This window comes from Mobula hypostoma, chromosome 20 (genome assembly GCF_963921235.1).
Source record: "Mobula hypostoma chromosome 20, sMobHyp1.1, whole genome shotgun sequence".
Lineage (NCBI taxonomy): Eukaryota > Metazoa > Chordata > Chondrichthyes > Myliobatiformes > Myliobatidae > Mobula > Mobula hypostoma.
The window spans coordinates 44,370,159-44,386,612 of NC_086116.1; the positions used below are offsets into that span (position 1 = coordinate 44,370,159).

Here is a 16,454-nt window from a genome sequence, read left to right on the forward strand (position 1 = left end):
GGGAAAAAATTTTTGAGCGTTCCCAGACCCAAAAAATAACCTACAAAATCATGCCAAATAACACATAAAACCTAAAATAACAGTAACATATAGTAAAAGCAGGAATGATATGATAAATAGCCTATATAAAGTAGAAATAATGTATGTACAGTGTAGTTTCACTTACTGGAATCGGTAAGACTCCAATAAATCGCAGTTTCGTCACAGTTAAACACTTATACAAATAACCACCTGATGCAATCGGCAATTGCCTCTGATCTGGGCCGACATTTACGTGCGGGGCGGCACCTAATTAATTAGCTTGTTTATTTCAGCTTTTTTCTTAAAGATGTGCTGGGTGCGTTCCGAATACCGCTGCATTCTTCGCGGCAATGTATCGGTCCACGGCCCGGAGGTTGGGGACCAGTGCTTAAACTATGAAGCTGCCCTCGCCTCAGAAACCGATCAAACCACCCATGACTACCTTTAAATTCCACTTTCTTAACACTTTCATCACCATCGTCCAGTGCTTTCTGTTTCAGCTTATTAAAAAGACTGACTGATTTCTCTTTAAGTATAAGAAAACTTAACGGAACACCACGCTTTGTACACCCATCAATCCACTCAAGCAATAGACTTTCCATTTTATCCATTATTGGATGCTGACTGAGAGAGACCACTTTGCTATGAGCAGAACCAACAGTAACATCGGCAGCTTTCAAAATTCTTTCTCCCTGCTTATAAATAGTGCGAATGGTGGATTCAGGCAAGTTCAACGTGCGGACAATGTCCTTACTTAGTTCACCACGATCGAAACGCTTAATTATGTCTAGTTTTACGCTAAGTGTCACACCCTCACGAGCTCTTTTAGGCTTTTCCGATACCTTGGAACTCATCTTGCTAACAGATGCACAAAATAAATTGAGATAAAGCACGTGTTTAAGCAAGGCCAGCTAGAATGCAGTTCCGCGGGAGGAGCTTGGCTGCTTGGAGTATGTGCTGCCTTTTTTCTTAACAGTGAAAATACCTTCTATTAGCGAAAACAGGTAATTAATGTAGATCTTTCGTAACAGCAAGGTGTCGTAAAGCAAACGTTCGGAAAACGGGAGACACCTGTATTAATTTTTTTCATGTTTGCACTTTATTCAATTGTAAAGCACCTTGAACTACATCTATATGAGAAGTGCTATATCAATTTATTATTGTTAAATTGACAATTTTTGCTCAAATCTTCAAATATTTTGACCAATTATAACACGGAAAGAATTTGCTTTTCCATAGCGCCTTCCACTTTAGTCAATCTACTGATGTCATTCAAGATTCAAGGTTGTGTAATGTCATTTCCTGTAGACAAGTGTAAAGCTGATGAAGTATTTATTACTGTAGATCAGATGCTGTATAAAAAAAACCACAATAAGATAAACAACACAGTCCTAATTAAAACACAGCAAGTACAAGTACATAAGATAGCTTATAAACAGATTGATTGTAAAGTGACACTAGGCACAGGGGTGTCTGTACATAAGGTGACTGAAAATGATGAAGTAATGGTGGTTGCAGATGTGGAGGGGTGGGTTAGTGGTCGGAGGAGCCTTACTGCTTGGGGAAAGTAACTGTTTTTGAGTCTGGTGATACTGGCATGGATGCTAGGCTGCCTCCTCCCTGATGGGAGTGGGGCAAACAGTCCATGAACAGGGTGGGTGGGATCCTTCACGATGTTACTGAGCCTTTAATGGCACCTTTTCTGTATATTTATCCTTGATGACGGTTAGGCTGGTGCTGGTGATGCATTGGTGTGACAACACGGCAGAGCAAATTCCTAATACATGTAAATGTAATGGCAAAGGGTGTCTACAGGTTAAATGCTTGTGTACCAGTGAATTACTAAATGATGTGATTTTTGGGTGGACAGTAGGCTAACTTAATGCCCTTTATTCTTTCAAGATACATTCCGACAGCCGCTGCTTTTGGTGGCCTTTGTATTGGAGCACTTTCTGTCCTGGCGGATTTTCTCGGAGCGATTGGATCTGGGACCGGAATCCTACTTGCTGTTACCATCATCTATCAGTATTTTGAAATCTTTGTGAAGGAACAGGCTGAGGTTGGAGGAATGGGTGCGTTGTTCTTCTGAATTGCCAAAACATGAAAGGTTTTATTTATGGAGTTTTTTTCCCCCCTGCCACATTTAATGCCATTTCTGTGTAAACGGAATTGTTTTCCATGTCTATGTCAGTCTTTTAGCCCCCTCTACGAGACAGCAAAATTCTTTGCGTGGAGCACTGTGCTGGCTGTACTTGCATTCTTTAGTTCCATGTTGCAAAACAGTGCTTTGTAGGATGTTACGACATGACCACAGGCCCTGGGATACACCTGTTCAATACCCATGCCAATTTCAGTTTACTTATGGAGACATCATGTCACTCATGACAGTGTCCTTACTTTCTTGTAAGTGTACGTAGATTCGGCATGTCATCGAAAACTGACAAATTCTATAGATGCACAGTGGTGCATATTTTGACTGGTTCTGTCACACCCTGGTATGGAAACACCAATGCCCAGGAACAGAAAAGCCTACAAAAAGTGGTGGACGCAGCCCAGTCCATCACAGGCAAAGACCTCCCACCATCGAATAAGTTGGCAAGGAGTCCTGTCACAAGAAAGCAGCATCCATATCAAGACCACCACCTTCTAGGACATGTTCTTGCTGCTGCCATTAGGAAGGAGAGCAGGAGCCTTGGGTCCCACATGACCAGGTTCAGGAACAGTTCTCTCTCATCAGGCTCCTGAATCGGCATGGATAACTTCACTCACCTCAACTCAGAACTGATTCCACAACCTATGGACTCACTTCCAAGGACTCTATAACTCATGTTCCCAGTATTATTTATTTTATTTTTTAAATTTGCCCCTCATGTCTTCTGCACATTGGTTTCAGTCTTTGTAGTTTTTCACTCATTCTGTTGCATTTCTTTGTTATGCTGTGAATGCCTGCAAGAAAATGAATTTCGAGGTAGTATGTGGTGATGTATATGTACTTTGATAATAAATTTTCAATAAATTTTAATAGCAGGAGGATTTTGGCTGTTTAAAATTATGCATTTCAAATTGTTAAGTAAAACCATGAAAGCACAATGTTTTAGAAATATGATTATATTTTAGTCTATCACCCATTTACTCAATGCAATGTTTTGTTTTCTTCATGTATATACCTGTGGCATCTGGCACTGCCTACTAGTTATTCAATGCTTGTGTGTAGATTACAGGTCCTAACCACTTGCCTATACCAGGCAGCTAATCTGTGCCAAACTTGTTCATGTAAATGTTGGTACCCTACACTGTGGGGTTTGTATGTGCACTAAATGGATTATTTTATTTATTATGTATTAAATGTGAATATGAATAGTTGACATTTTCACATGTATTTATGTCTGAAGAGGCACGTTGAGTTATGTTGTAGTGTGGGCGAAGTTGAAATGAACTGCCTTTTGAGTGAGTCATGAAAGGTTAATAAATGTTTATATCCCATTCATCATGTATTGCTAATTTGCTTCAGATCATGCTTTCAACGTCTTTCTTGCTTTAACTTAAACCCCTCATCCCTTCTGGGGCATAGGCTGCTGACAGCAGCTCACCGGAGTCCTATGTCCTGGACCAATCTTTCACGTTGTCCCCGGGTGTAGCCCTTCTCCTTGGTGTTACCTTCAAGGTCATGCTGCCAGGTTTCATTTGGCTGGCGCCTCTCAGAAGGTTGAGCAGCCTCGTGCCTTCATTGGACTTGCAGTTTTCACCACGACTTCATATGTCTTCTAGGTGAAGATCCTTCATCTCCCAGTGACGAGGTCTCTGAGATGACTTGTTCCTGTCAGTTTTCACAGGATAGGGTTGCTAGCCCCATGACCAACCCCCATCCTTTCAAAGCCAGGCTTGCAATGGTCCATGGTGGAGTTTCAACATCTCACACTGGATATCATTCGTATACTAAGAATGATGAAACAGTCAAGTGTTACTGTATCAGTAAGTTTTTTTTAAATTTAGCGATGCAATGTAGAACAGGCCCAACAAGCCCATGTAACCTGGCAACTTGCCCATTTAACACCAGTCTAATCACAGGACAATTTACAATGACCAATTAACCTACCAACCCATCTGTCTTTGGAGTGTGGGAAGAAACCCACCCAATCACAGGGAGAATGTTACAAATTCCTTACAGGTAGCGCTGGAATTGAACTCTGAAATCTGATATCCAAGCTGTATTGCTACCATGGTGCCCCATGTTTATACTTGATAAATGACCTAGTTCTTCAACTCCTGAGACTCATCTGTAGCATGCCTTCCGTAATAGAGCAGGAGGGTTGTTCATGTGTAGGCAGTATAGTAATGCAGTTGCTACTATAAGCTTTGGGGAGCTAGGTTGAGTCCTGGCTTGGGTGTTCTCTGTATGGAGTGCACACATTCTCCCTGTGATTCTATGGGTTTCTTCCCAGGCTTGAAAGGTGTGCTGCTCAATAACTGGCCCCTGAACTATCAACACATCACTAAGACCTGGATGGAAACGAGGGATAAGGAACTGAAAGGGTGGTGATGGTTATCAAGGAAAGAATAAGTTGGGAAGAAGGGGAATGTCTAGTAGGAGCTCTGCTATTGGCCATCATGGACCTTATGGAATCAATGCCTCCTATGCTTTAACAAGGGACTCTGGTTCAAGATCAGGAGCACCACTTGTGATCTTTGCACACGATGCCAGGTGGGACTTGGAAAATTTTGATACAAAGGGTACCAGCATAATGAATACAAGGGGAGTGTATACAATCCCATATTTTAATTAACCCAAGAGTCTCTATCAGAGCTCTTGGGGAAATATGCAATCATTATAGTCTTACACACACTCATCTCTGGGGTAGCTAGCAACCTGATTTGCTAAGCATGGATAGTGGTGCCAGAAAGTTTGTGAACCCTTTAGAATTTTCTCTATTTCTGCATAAATACCACAATGAAACATAGAAAACCTACAGCACAATACAGGCCATTTGGCCCACAAAGCTGTGCGGAACATGTCCTTACCTGAGAAATTATCTAGGGTTATCCATAGCCTTCTATTTTTCTGACCTCCATATACCTGTCCAGGAGACCCTATCATATCTGCCTCCACCACAGTCACCAGCAGCACTCTTTGCATAAAAAAAGCCTCTGACTATCCACAAGATCAATGCCTCTCATCATCTGATACACCTCTATCAGGTCACCTCTCATCCTCCGTCGCTCCAAGAAAGAAAGGCTGAGTTCACTCAACCTATTCTCATAAGGCATACTCCCCAATCCAGGCAACATCCTTGTAAATCTCCTCAAAGCAATGTCCCCTTGGATCCTACGCCTCCTTACTTTCTCAATAAGCCTTGCATGGGGTACCTTGTCAAATGCCTTGCTGAAATCCATATACACTACATCTACTGCTCTACCTTCAACAATGTGTTTAGTCACATCCTCATAAAATTCATTCGGGCTAGTAAGCCACGACTTGCCTTTGACAAAGTTATGCTGACTATTCCTAATCATATTATGCTTTTCCAAATGTTCATAAATCCTGCCTCTCAGTATCTTCTCCATCAACTTACCAACCATTGAAGTAAGACTCACAGGTCTATAATTTCCTGGGCTATCTCTGCTCCCTTTCTTGAACAAGGGAACATCTGCAACCCTCCAATCCTTCAGAACCTCTCCCGTCCCCATTGATGATGCAAAGATCATTGCCAGAGACTCAGCAATCTCCTCCCTTGCCTCCCACAGTAGCCTGGGGTACATCTCATCTGGTCCCAGTGACTTATCCAACTTGATGCTTTCCAAAAGCTCCAGCACATCCTCTTTCTTAATATCTACATGCTCAAGCTTTTCAGTTCGCTGTAAGTCAGCCCTACAATCGCCAGCATCCTTTTCCGTAGAGAATACTGAAGCAAAGTACTCATTAAGTACCTCTGCTATCTGCTCTGGTTCCATACACACTTTTCCACCGTTGTACTTGATTAGCCCTATTTTCTCACATCTTATCCTCTTGCTCTTCACATACTTGTAAAATGTCTTGGGGTTTTCCTTAATCCTGTCCGCCAAGGCCTTCTCATGGTCCCTTCTGGCTCTCCTAATTTCTTTCTTAAGCTCCTTCCTGCTAGCCTTATAAACTTCTAGATTACTATCATTACCTAAAATGTGATCAGACCTTCACACAAGTCCTTATACTAAAGAGAAACCAATTAAATAAATGACACAAAAACATTATACTTGTTCATTTATTGAGAAAAATGATCCAATATTACATGTATTTGCTGGAAAAAGTATGTGAACCTTTGCTTTCAGTAACTGGTGTGAAACCCTTGTACAGCAACAACTTCAACCAAACGTTTTTGGTAACTGTTGATCAGTCCTGCACATTGGCTTGAAGGAACTTCAGGCCATTCCTCCTAACAAGACTGTTTCAGTTCATCAATATCTGAGGTACCTTATATGAACAGCCCTCTCTTCAGGTTATGCCACAGCATCTCAATTGAGCTAAGATCTGGATCCTGACCGGGCCATACCAAAACATGAATTTTCTTCTTTTTGTTGTTGATTTACTCATGTTTCAGATCATTGTCTTGTTGCATCATCCAACTTCTATTAAGTTTCAGGTGATGGACCGCTACCCTGACATTCTCCTGTAAAATGTCTTGATACAATTTTGAATTCATTGTTCCCTATTGATTGCAAGCTGTCCAGGCAAAGCAGCCCCAAACAAAAGTTAAACTTTTGTCTCCGCTGTCTACAGAACTGTGTCCCAGAAACGATGAGGAACATCCAGGTGGTCCTTGCAAACTTGAGACGTGCAACATTGTTTTCTTTGGAGAGCAGTGGCTTCCTCTGTGCTGTCTTTCCACGAACACTACTCTTGTTCAGAGCTTTTCTTGTAGTGGGCACATGAACACAGACTTCAGCAAGTTCTAGAGATTTCTGCAGGTCTTTGGCTGTTACCCTTGGGTTCTTTTTCAGCTCCATCAGCATTGCACATTGTACTCTTTGCAGGACACCCAGTCCTAGGGAGAGGAGCAACAAGTACTAAATTTCCTCCATTTGTAGATAATTTTTCTTGTTGTGGACTGATGAACACTCAGGTCTTTAGAAATGCTCTTGTAGCCTTTTCTAGCTTCACGCATCTTTACAATTTTTCTAAGATCCTCAAAGTTGTTTTGATCAAGGCATGGGGTACATAAAGAGATCTTTCTTGAGAAGCGCAGGCTCTGTCAGTAACTTGACTTTGTGTCTTTTTTAAAGGGCAGGGTACCACAACAACCCACACCTCCAATCTCAACTGATTAATTGGAACAGCTGACTCCAAATAGCTTTTGTAGAAGGCATTACCCCAGAGGTTCACATACTTGTTTGAACCTAGACTGATTGTTTAAATGGTGTACCTAGTAATGACGAGAAGTACAATTGTGTGTTATTAGTTTAGGCAGATTGTGTTTGTCTATTATTGTGACTTAAATGAAGATCAGACCACATTTTATGAGTAATTAATGCAGAAAACCAGGTAATTGCAACTGTAGGTGTTGTAAATGACCTTTCTAAATGTGTTAAAATGTAGCACACTCCTCAAAGTTTAGAGATTGAAAAACCAATCTTCCACAAAACTACTTGGCAATAATTTGCAAGTACATTTTGTTTGGTATCATGCGGAGAGAAACAAGAACTGTATATATATATATATATATATATATAGTGTTTTAATGAAGGTATTACAGTAATTTTGTACAGAAGTCAATACTTGTCAGTGTCAACTGTTGGAATGATTTCAATTATGAGATTCTTCATGCTTCCAATGAGCTTACCAAACTTAACCAATTGAACTAAATGCTGATCTAGTATACAGCTGTCATATAAAGACTGAGTATGACGGACAAGATTTTCGGAAATACTAAGCCTCCATATTAACCCCTTTCCTATGTTACATTTTGCATAATTTACCTGTTCAGAGTTGTGAATTGGACATTATACTTATCCTATTCAAATAGCAAGCAGTTTGCTCCTAACACTAGACTGGAAGTAACATCCTTGTGCAATAACCTCACAAAACATCTTCAGCTATATTCCAAAATGTATACTTAACAGTGACACCAACCCACGTTAAAGTTGCTTTCTTTCATAAAGCAACAATTTTAACATTACATACCTAAAATGCCATCTTAAGAGCCACTCACAGAAAGAAATCTATTGCTAAATGTATTAATAACATTGCAAAAGAATCCTCTGTAGCAGGTGGAATGCATTTTTTGATTAAACTGCTTTGCGGTTTATTGCAGAATTGTTAAATGATAGATCTGTCAGTCAAGTGCAAAAGGAATGGTCCCAGACAGTAAAAACTGATTGATGGCTAGCTGAGTTCTGAGAGAAGGTGTACATGTTGTCTGGTCCAGGACTGCAGGGATTTGAAAAAAATGGGACCCATCATAATCTTCCTTGCAATCTTGCCCACGTGGCACCAGCTTCATTCAAAAAAAAAATCCTCAACAGACCTGCATTTCTTTAGAGACTGCCGATGCTGAAATCAGGAGCTTAAAGAATACAAACTGCTGGAGGAACACAAATGAGTCAGGCAACATCGGTGGAGGCAGAGAAATGTGTCACAGTCTGATCCAAAACATTGGCCTGCTTCCCCGGATGTTGTCTGACCCACTGACTAACTCCAGCAGTTTAGTTTTTAGCATGGTTTAGTAGCAGAAGACATTCTGCAGTGCTATTCAGTGCTTTTGAAGGGTAGACAGCTGGAAGGTTGGAAGTGTAACACCAATTTGTGCTTAGCACTGAGATAATGACAGAGGCATAAACACAGATTGGGGTATCAGGGACATCAGTCAATGCTGTGGAATGTGCTGCCCCTATCCCAGTGTAAATTACTGTCTTATCTAAAAGCTGGCACCCCTGACTGCATCCACTCCTTCCACTGCACTGGTATGTCAGCTGATGGAATCTGATGATTAACTGGTTTGGTGAATGGTGGGAAGCTGAGGGAATCTGAACTTCATTAACGGACAAAGGGAAATTTATCCAGTGCATTCCCAAACAGCCTGAATATGGTATCAGGAACCCATTATACAGCAGAAAACCAAATGGGCCAAGATAAATTCAACCTCAGTGTAATATGGGGTTAAGAGGACTAATAAATTAGACATGATGGAATGGAGGAGCAGACTCAATGGGCAAAATAGCTTAAATTCTGCTCCTATGTCTTTATGGTTTTGTCTAATTTGAGATTCATGGAAGTCTTGGGTTTGGCCACATCCTCTCTCACGAGACCCAGTTTCCTGGCAGCTTTAAATAATTTCTTTCATGAAGATGCAACAACTGTATTCAACTTGATTTGTCATTTATCAATCTCACACTAGTGAGAATCTTACAATTTTATAATTGCACTATGGAGGGATTTGAAAAAAAAACCAGAACATAACTATCTCCAACTCTATGCATGCTCATTGCAAATCCTGAGTGGACAGCTACAGCTCTGACAAAATGTCATTAATGAGACTTTCAAGTTAACAGTACATTCCCTTTGAAAATAAAGCAGGTCTTGATACTCTAGACCCAATTCTAAACCTATCAATGCTTAATATTGTAGGAATTTACATAATAGCAGATTATAATAATGGGGTTAAATGTCTTCAAATGGAATATTTTCCTCCTTTACAGTTTCCTCCAAGAGCTGTTTTACCTCCAGGCAAGAAGATCTCCACCCCGTTTCCCCCTCCCCCCACCCCAACCTTCATGCTTTCAAAACAGGCAATACATCTGGCTTGGATGTTGCGTGGGTTAAACCCAATGCATAGATGTAAACTCGGGAATCCACGATAATATTTTCATTTTGGAGCATTTCTAAAAAGGAAACAAAACATTCACAAAACAAAACAGATTTTTTTTAAGCTACTAATGAAATGTGAATGACTAAGCACAATTCTATAATGAGAATGCAGAGAGCCAATAGTACATTTTGTGCAGGAGTATATGTATGGGCAGACTGAGTAAGACCGGGCAGTTACACAGATTTATCAACTACTAACTTTAGAACCATAAAACCATAGAACCATAGAAAATACAGCACAGAAACAGGCCCTTTGGCCCTTCTTGGCTGTGCCGAACCATTTTCTGCCTAGTCCCACTGACCTGCACACGGACCATATCCCTCCATACACCTCCCATCCATGTATCTGTCCAATTTATTCTTAAATGTTAAAAAAGAACCCACATTTACCACCTCATCTGGCAGCTCATTCCATACTCCCACCACTCTCTGTGTGAAGAAGCCCCCCCTAATGTTCCCTTTAAACTTTTCCACCCTCACCCTTAACCCATGTCCTCTGGTTTTTTTCTCCCCTTGCCTCAGTGGAAAAAGCCTGCTTGCATTCACTCTATCAATACCCATCATAATTTTATATACCTCTATCAAATCTCCCCTCATTCTTCTACGCTCCAGGGAATAAAGTCCTAACCTATTCAACCTTTCTCTGTAACTGAGTTTCTCAAGTCCTGGCAACATCCTTGTAAACCTTCTCCTCACTCTTTCAACCTTATTTATATCCTTCCTGTAATTTGGTGACCAAAACTGAACACAATACTCCAGATTCGGCCTCACCAATGCCTTATACAACCTCATCATAACATTCCAGCTCTTATACTCAATACTTCAATTAATAAAGGCCAATGTACCAAAAGCTCTCTTTACCACCCTATCTACCTGTGACGACACTTTTAGGGAATTTTGTATCTGTATTCCCAGATCCCTCTGTTCCACTGCACTCCTCAGTGCCTTACCATTAACCCTGTATGTTCTACGTTGGTTTGTCCTTCCAACGTGCAATACCTCACACTTGTCAGTATTAAACTCCATCTGCCATTTTTCAGCCCATTTTTCCAGCTGGTCCAAGTCCCTCTGCAGGCTCTGAAAACCTTCCTCACTGACTACTACACCTCCAATCTTTGTATCATCAGCAAACTTGCTGATCCAATTTACCACATTATCATCCAGATCATTGATATAGATGACAAATAACAATGGACCCAGCACTGATCCCTGTGGCACACCACTAGTCACAGGCCTCCACTACTCAGAGAAGCAATTCTCTACCACCACTCTCTGGCTTCTTCCATCCAGCCAATGTCTAATCCAATTTACCACCTCTCCATGTATACCTAGCGACTGAATTTTCCTAACTAACCTCCCATGCGGGACCTTGTCAAAGGCCTTACTGAAGTCCATGTAGACAATATCCACTGCCTTCCCTTCATCCACTTTCCTGGTAACCTCCTCGAAAAACTCCAACAGATTGGTCAAACATGACCTACCACGCACAAAGCCATGTTGACTCTCCCTAATAAGTCCCTGTCTATCCAAATGCTTGTAGATTCTGTCTCTTAGTACTCCCTCCAATAACTTACCTACTACTGACGTTAAACTCACCGGCCTATAATTTCCCGGATTACTTTTTGATCCTTTTTTAAACAACGGAACAACATGAGCCACTCTTCAATCCTCCGGCACTTCACCCATAGACAACGACATTTTAAATATTTCTGCCAGGGCCCCCGCAATTTCAACACTAGTCTCCTTCAAGGTCCGAGGGAACACTCTGTCAGGTCCCGGGGATTTATCCACTTTAATTTTCCTCAAGACAGCAAGCACCTCCTCCTTTTCAATCTGTACAGTTTCCATGGTCTCACTACTTGATTCCCTCAATTCCATAGATTTCATGCCAGCTTCCTTAGTAAATACAGACGCAAAAATCCTATTTAAGATCTCCCCCATTTCCTTTGGTTCCGCACAAAGCCGACCACTCTGATCTTCAAGAGGACCAATTTTATCACTTACAATCCTTTTGCTCTTAATATACTTGTAAAAGCTCTTTGGATTATCCTTCACTTTCACTGCCAAGGCAACCTCATGTCTTCTTTTAGCCCTCCTGATTTCTTTCTTAAGTATTTTCTTGCACTTCTTATACTCCTCAAGCACCTGATTTACCCCCTATTTCCTATACATTTCATACAACTCCCTCTTCTTCTTTATCAGAGTTGCAATATCCCTTGAGAACCAAGGTTTCTTATTCCTATTCAATTTGCCTTTAATCCTGACAGGAACATACAAACTCTGCACTCTCAAAATTTCCCCTTTGAAGGCTTCCCACCTACCAATCACATCTTTGCCAGAGAACAACCTGTCCCAATCCACGCTTTTTAGATCCTTTCTCATTTCTTCAAATTTGGCCTTCTTCCAGTTCAGAACCTCAACCCTAGGACCAGATCTATCCTTGTCCATGATCAAATTGAAACTAATGGTGTTATGATCACTGGAACCAAAGTGCTCCCCTACACAGACTTCTGTCACTTGCCCTAATTCGTTACCTAACAGGAGATCCAATATTGCATCCGCTCTAGTTGGTCCCTCTATATATTGATTTAGAAAACTTTCCTGAACACATTTTACAAACTCTAAACCATCTAGACCCCTAACAGTATGGGAGTCCCAATCAATGTATGGAAAATTAAAATCCCCTACCACCACAACTTTATGTCTTCTGCAGTTGCCTGCTATCTCTCTGCAGATTTGCTCTTCCAAGTCTCGTTGACTATTGGGTGGTCTGTAATACGATCCCACTAATGTGGCCATACCTTTCCTGTTTCTCAGCTCCACCCATAAGGACTCAGTAGACAAGCCCTCTAATCTGTCCTGCCTGAGCACTGCTGTAATATTTTCCCTAACAAGCAATGCTACTCCCCCACCTTTCATTCCTCTGCCTCGATCACATCTGAAACATCAGAACCCTGGAATATTAAGCTGCCAGTCCTGCCCCTCCTGTAGCCAAGTTTCACTAATTGCTACAACATCATAATTCCACGTGTCAATCCACGCCCTCAACTCATCCGCCTTCCCCGCAATACTCCTAGCATTGAAATATATACACCTCAGAAGATTTTTACCACCACTCACAACCTTTCTATCAGCGGATTTGCTTAAACTTTCAATATCATTTATTTATATTGGGAATACATTTTGAATTTTTATTTAGAGATACAACTGATGGGCAGGCACAGTCTCAGCTCTGCATTTCACAACTCCTACACACCCCGCTCCTATTCACTCACTAAGCGATAACAGTTTATCCTCATGATCACCTCACTTTAACCCTATTGGGGATTTCCTCTCCTCCCACCCCCAGCTCCAGTTTATTTTATTTAGAGATACTGCACAGTGACAGGCCTTTCGGCCCAATGAGCCTGTGCTACCCAACTACACCCATCTGACCAATTAACCTACTAACCTGTACATCTTGGGAATGAGAGGGGAAACTGGACCACCTGGAGGAGACCCATGAGGTCACGGGGAGAACATGATCATTCCTTACCGACAGCAGAGAATTGAACCCGGGTTGCTGGCGCTGTAATAGTGTTACACTAGCTCCCTGGTGTCTAACTTTAATGATTAAAATGAATCAAAAGTACAAATCAATACTGCAGAAACATTTGATAAAGACCTTACATAATTTTTCATTCCAGTACATGGAAGTGGTTGTCTTGGCCGAAATACTAAACTTTCTCAAGTCTCTTTGCAAGGGAAAAGGTTCTGGACATGCACTCAATGTTTTAAGAGCAGATTTCTGAACAGACAAGGGACCAACCCATGAACACTACCTCACTACTTATTAACTTACTATTTTTATATACATCTTTTCTTATAATTTATAACTTTGTTTAACATATTGCTCTGTATTACTGCTGCAAAACAACAAATTTTATGACAGAGTCAGTGATAATGGACCTTATACTGATTCTGGCTCGAACAGTTCAGGAATAAATCAGCATGTTAAGCTTACCATCAATTTTCTTTCGAAGTTCATTCAAAGGAATTAAAATAACTTCAACAAACTCTGAGAAGACAAAATGTCTCAATAAGAAGATAGTAACTGCCAAAATTAAAGATGCAGCCATAATCAGATTACTCCATGCAATAAAAGAGTGAGGCATTCTTTTATCATACTTAGCCAAGCCAGACATCCAAGGTTTTAAAAAACATTTTAAAACGTACCTCCGTCATCTGTAAAGATGAAAAAAAAACAATTTCATCGATGCAATGAAGTAAATGTACTGATTTTACAAGAATCATACAATTAAATGTCACAAGGTTAAAAAACAGGAGCAAGGAGTCAGCACTCATGACCACAGACCTTTCAACGAGATAATGGAAGATACAGTTTTCAAAGTTCAAAGTAAATTAATTATCAAAGTACATTTACAGTGGCCACTTTATTCGTTACCTCCCATATGTCTGTGGTCTTCTGCAACTGTAGCCCATGCTCTTCAAGAATCAACATGCTACGCGTTCAGAGATGCTCTTCTGCACACCACTGTTGTAACATACTGTTATTTGAGTTACTGTTGCCTTCTTGTCAGCTTGAACCAGTCTGGCCATTCTCTTGTAGGTGTACAAGATGATGAGAGGCATTGATCGTGTGGATAGTCAGAGGCTTTTTCCCTGGGCTGGGATGGCTAGCACGAGAGGGCATAGTTTTAAGGTGCTTGGAAGTAGGTACAGAGGAGATGTCAGGGGTAAGTTTGTTTGTTTGTTTTTTTTTAAACGCAGAGAGTGGTGAGCGCGTGGAACGGGCTGCTGGCGGTGGAGGCTGAGACTCCTGGATGGGTACATGGAGCTTAGTAAAATAGAGGGCTATGGGTAAGCCTAGATAATTTCTAAGGTAAGGACATGATTGGCACAGCTTTGTGTAGTAGGGTTTCTGTTTCTATTCTCCTCTGACCTCTCTCATTAACAAGCAGGTGACCTAATAAAGTGGCCACTGAGTGCATGTTACCATATACTCTGCTGAGATTCATTTTATTGCAGGCATTCACAAGAAAACAAACTGAATTTATGAAAAACTATACATAAACAAATACTGGCCAAAAAATGCAAATTTCAGACTCAGCTCCACTTTCCTGTCCTATCCACAACTCTCTTGACATCGAAAAATCTATTGACCCCAATCTAGAATATATTCAATGACTCTGCCTCAACTAGGGTCAAGAATTCCAAAGGTTCACCACCCTCAGTGACAAAATTCATCCTCCCACAATTTGACCAAGAGAACCTTTTCCGTTGTGCCGCCAATGAAAGTTAGGTATCAACAGACAAACCGTACGTGATGCTGGTGCTGTGGTCTCCCTTACTGTTGTAGCAAGACATCTCCACGTTTATATTCCTTTTGCCTTCCTAGTTACTTACACTTCAACGCTAACCTCCTGTGTTACAAGGAGCTCAACTTTGACTGTGACCTAGGGCCTTGTGGATGATGGAAAGACATTGGGTTGCCAGAAGGTTAGTCGCTCACTGCAGGGTACCCAGACTCCGACCTCTTCTTGCAGCCACATCAGGAATGCAGCTGATCCAGATAAATTTCAGGTCAACAGTGACCCTCAACTGCTGACTTTGGCATAATATACAATAACATTATCAGGGATCCAATGTCTGTTTTTAATTCACAAACTCTTGGGAAACACTCTGGGACATTTCAGCTTCTGCCCCTTCCTTTCCAGTCCCAATGTAGGGCTTCAACCTGAAATGTCAACTGTTTATTAACAACAGCATGCTTAGCCTTGCTGGTCTCTCTATACCAATGACATCAGTCTTTTATCGACCTCTCTCCTGGACAGGCAAGGGATTCTGTGGTCAGTTTGCCTGTTCCTCCATCTCTGTCTGTCCATACCACTGCACACAGCTATAGAAGGATTCTTTATTGCCCTTTCCACAACAATTTTGTTTTGCCAGTCAGGGTTGTTAGGCCTGAGCTGAATCCCTGAACCTGGAGGACCAGTGGACCTCTCCTAGTCTGGCCTCTACCCTTTGACCCTTTTGCCATGGGTGACCCTACCAAGAGCCAAAGTACAGGCCCCGACTCTAGCCAACATAGCTCTGAGTCCTTGTGGCATGCAAGCCTCTAAACCCTACAAAAAGGTTGTGGTCCTCTTGGAGGGAGAGATTCTGCAGTGGGCTGGAAACCTTGAAAAAGAGACCCTTCACTGGCCTGAAATGTCGGCTGTCTATTCCCTTCCATAGATGCTGCCTGACTTACTTGAGTTCCTCCAGCATTTTGCACGCGTTACTCAAGATTTAAAGCATCTGCAGAATCTCTTGTGAAACCCACTGGGACATTTCGTTATTTAGATGGTCTCCTTGTTAGATGGTCTCTTCAGAAGGCCTTTGACAAGATGCCACACATGAGGCTACTTAACAAGATAAGAGCACATGGAATTACAGGAAAGGTACATACGTGGATAGAGCGTTGACTGATTGGCAGGAAACAGAGTGGGAATAAAGGGATCTTAATCTGGTTTGCTGCCGGTTACCAGTGGTGTTCCACAGGGATCAGTGTTGGGGCTGCTTCTTTTTACATTGTACATCAACGATTTGGATTATG

General features: G+C 41.4%; 2 protein-coding genes across 5 annotated transcripts in view; one reads left to right on the forward strand and one right to left on the reverse strand.

Annotated features, from left to right (window-relative positions):
* The window catches only part of LOC134359470 (protein transport protein Sec61 subunit alpha), a 36,946-nt gene extending 33,560 nt beyond the window's left edge, over positions 1 to 3,386 (forward strand). For all 4 annotated transcript variants that reach the window (XM_063072768.1, XM_063072769.1, XM_063072770.1 and 1 more), the window contains exon 12: positions 1,924 to 3,386. In XM_063072768.1, coding sequence (XP_062928838.1) covers positions 1,924 to 2,110 — 187 coding nt within the window. In that variant the 3' untranslated portion in view covers positions 2,111 to 3,386. The remainder of the gene's footprint in view (positions 1 to 1,923) is intronic.
* A 2,868-nt stretch (positions 3,387 to 6,254) lies between these two features.
* Positions 6,255 to 16,454, reverse strand: part of nudt5 (nudix (nucleoside diphosphate linked moiety X)-type motif 5) — a 28,270-nt gene continuing 18,070 nt past the window's right edge. The window contains exons 8-10 of the mRNA XM_063072775.1: positions 14,024 to 14,080; positions 13,860 to 13,913; positions 6,255 to 9,870 (exon numbers count right to left, since the gene is read on the reverse strand). Coding sequence (XP_062928845.1) covers positions 14,061 to 14,080 — 20 coding nt within the window. The 3' untranslated portion in view covers positions 6,255 to 9,870; positions 13,860 to 13,913; positions 14,024 to 14,060. The remainder of the gene's footprint in view (positions 9,871 to 13,859; positions 13,914 to 14,023; positions 14,081 to 16,454) is intronic.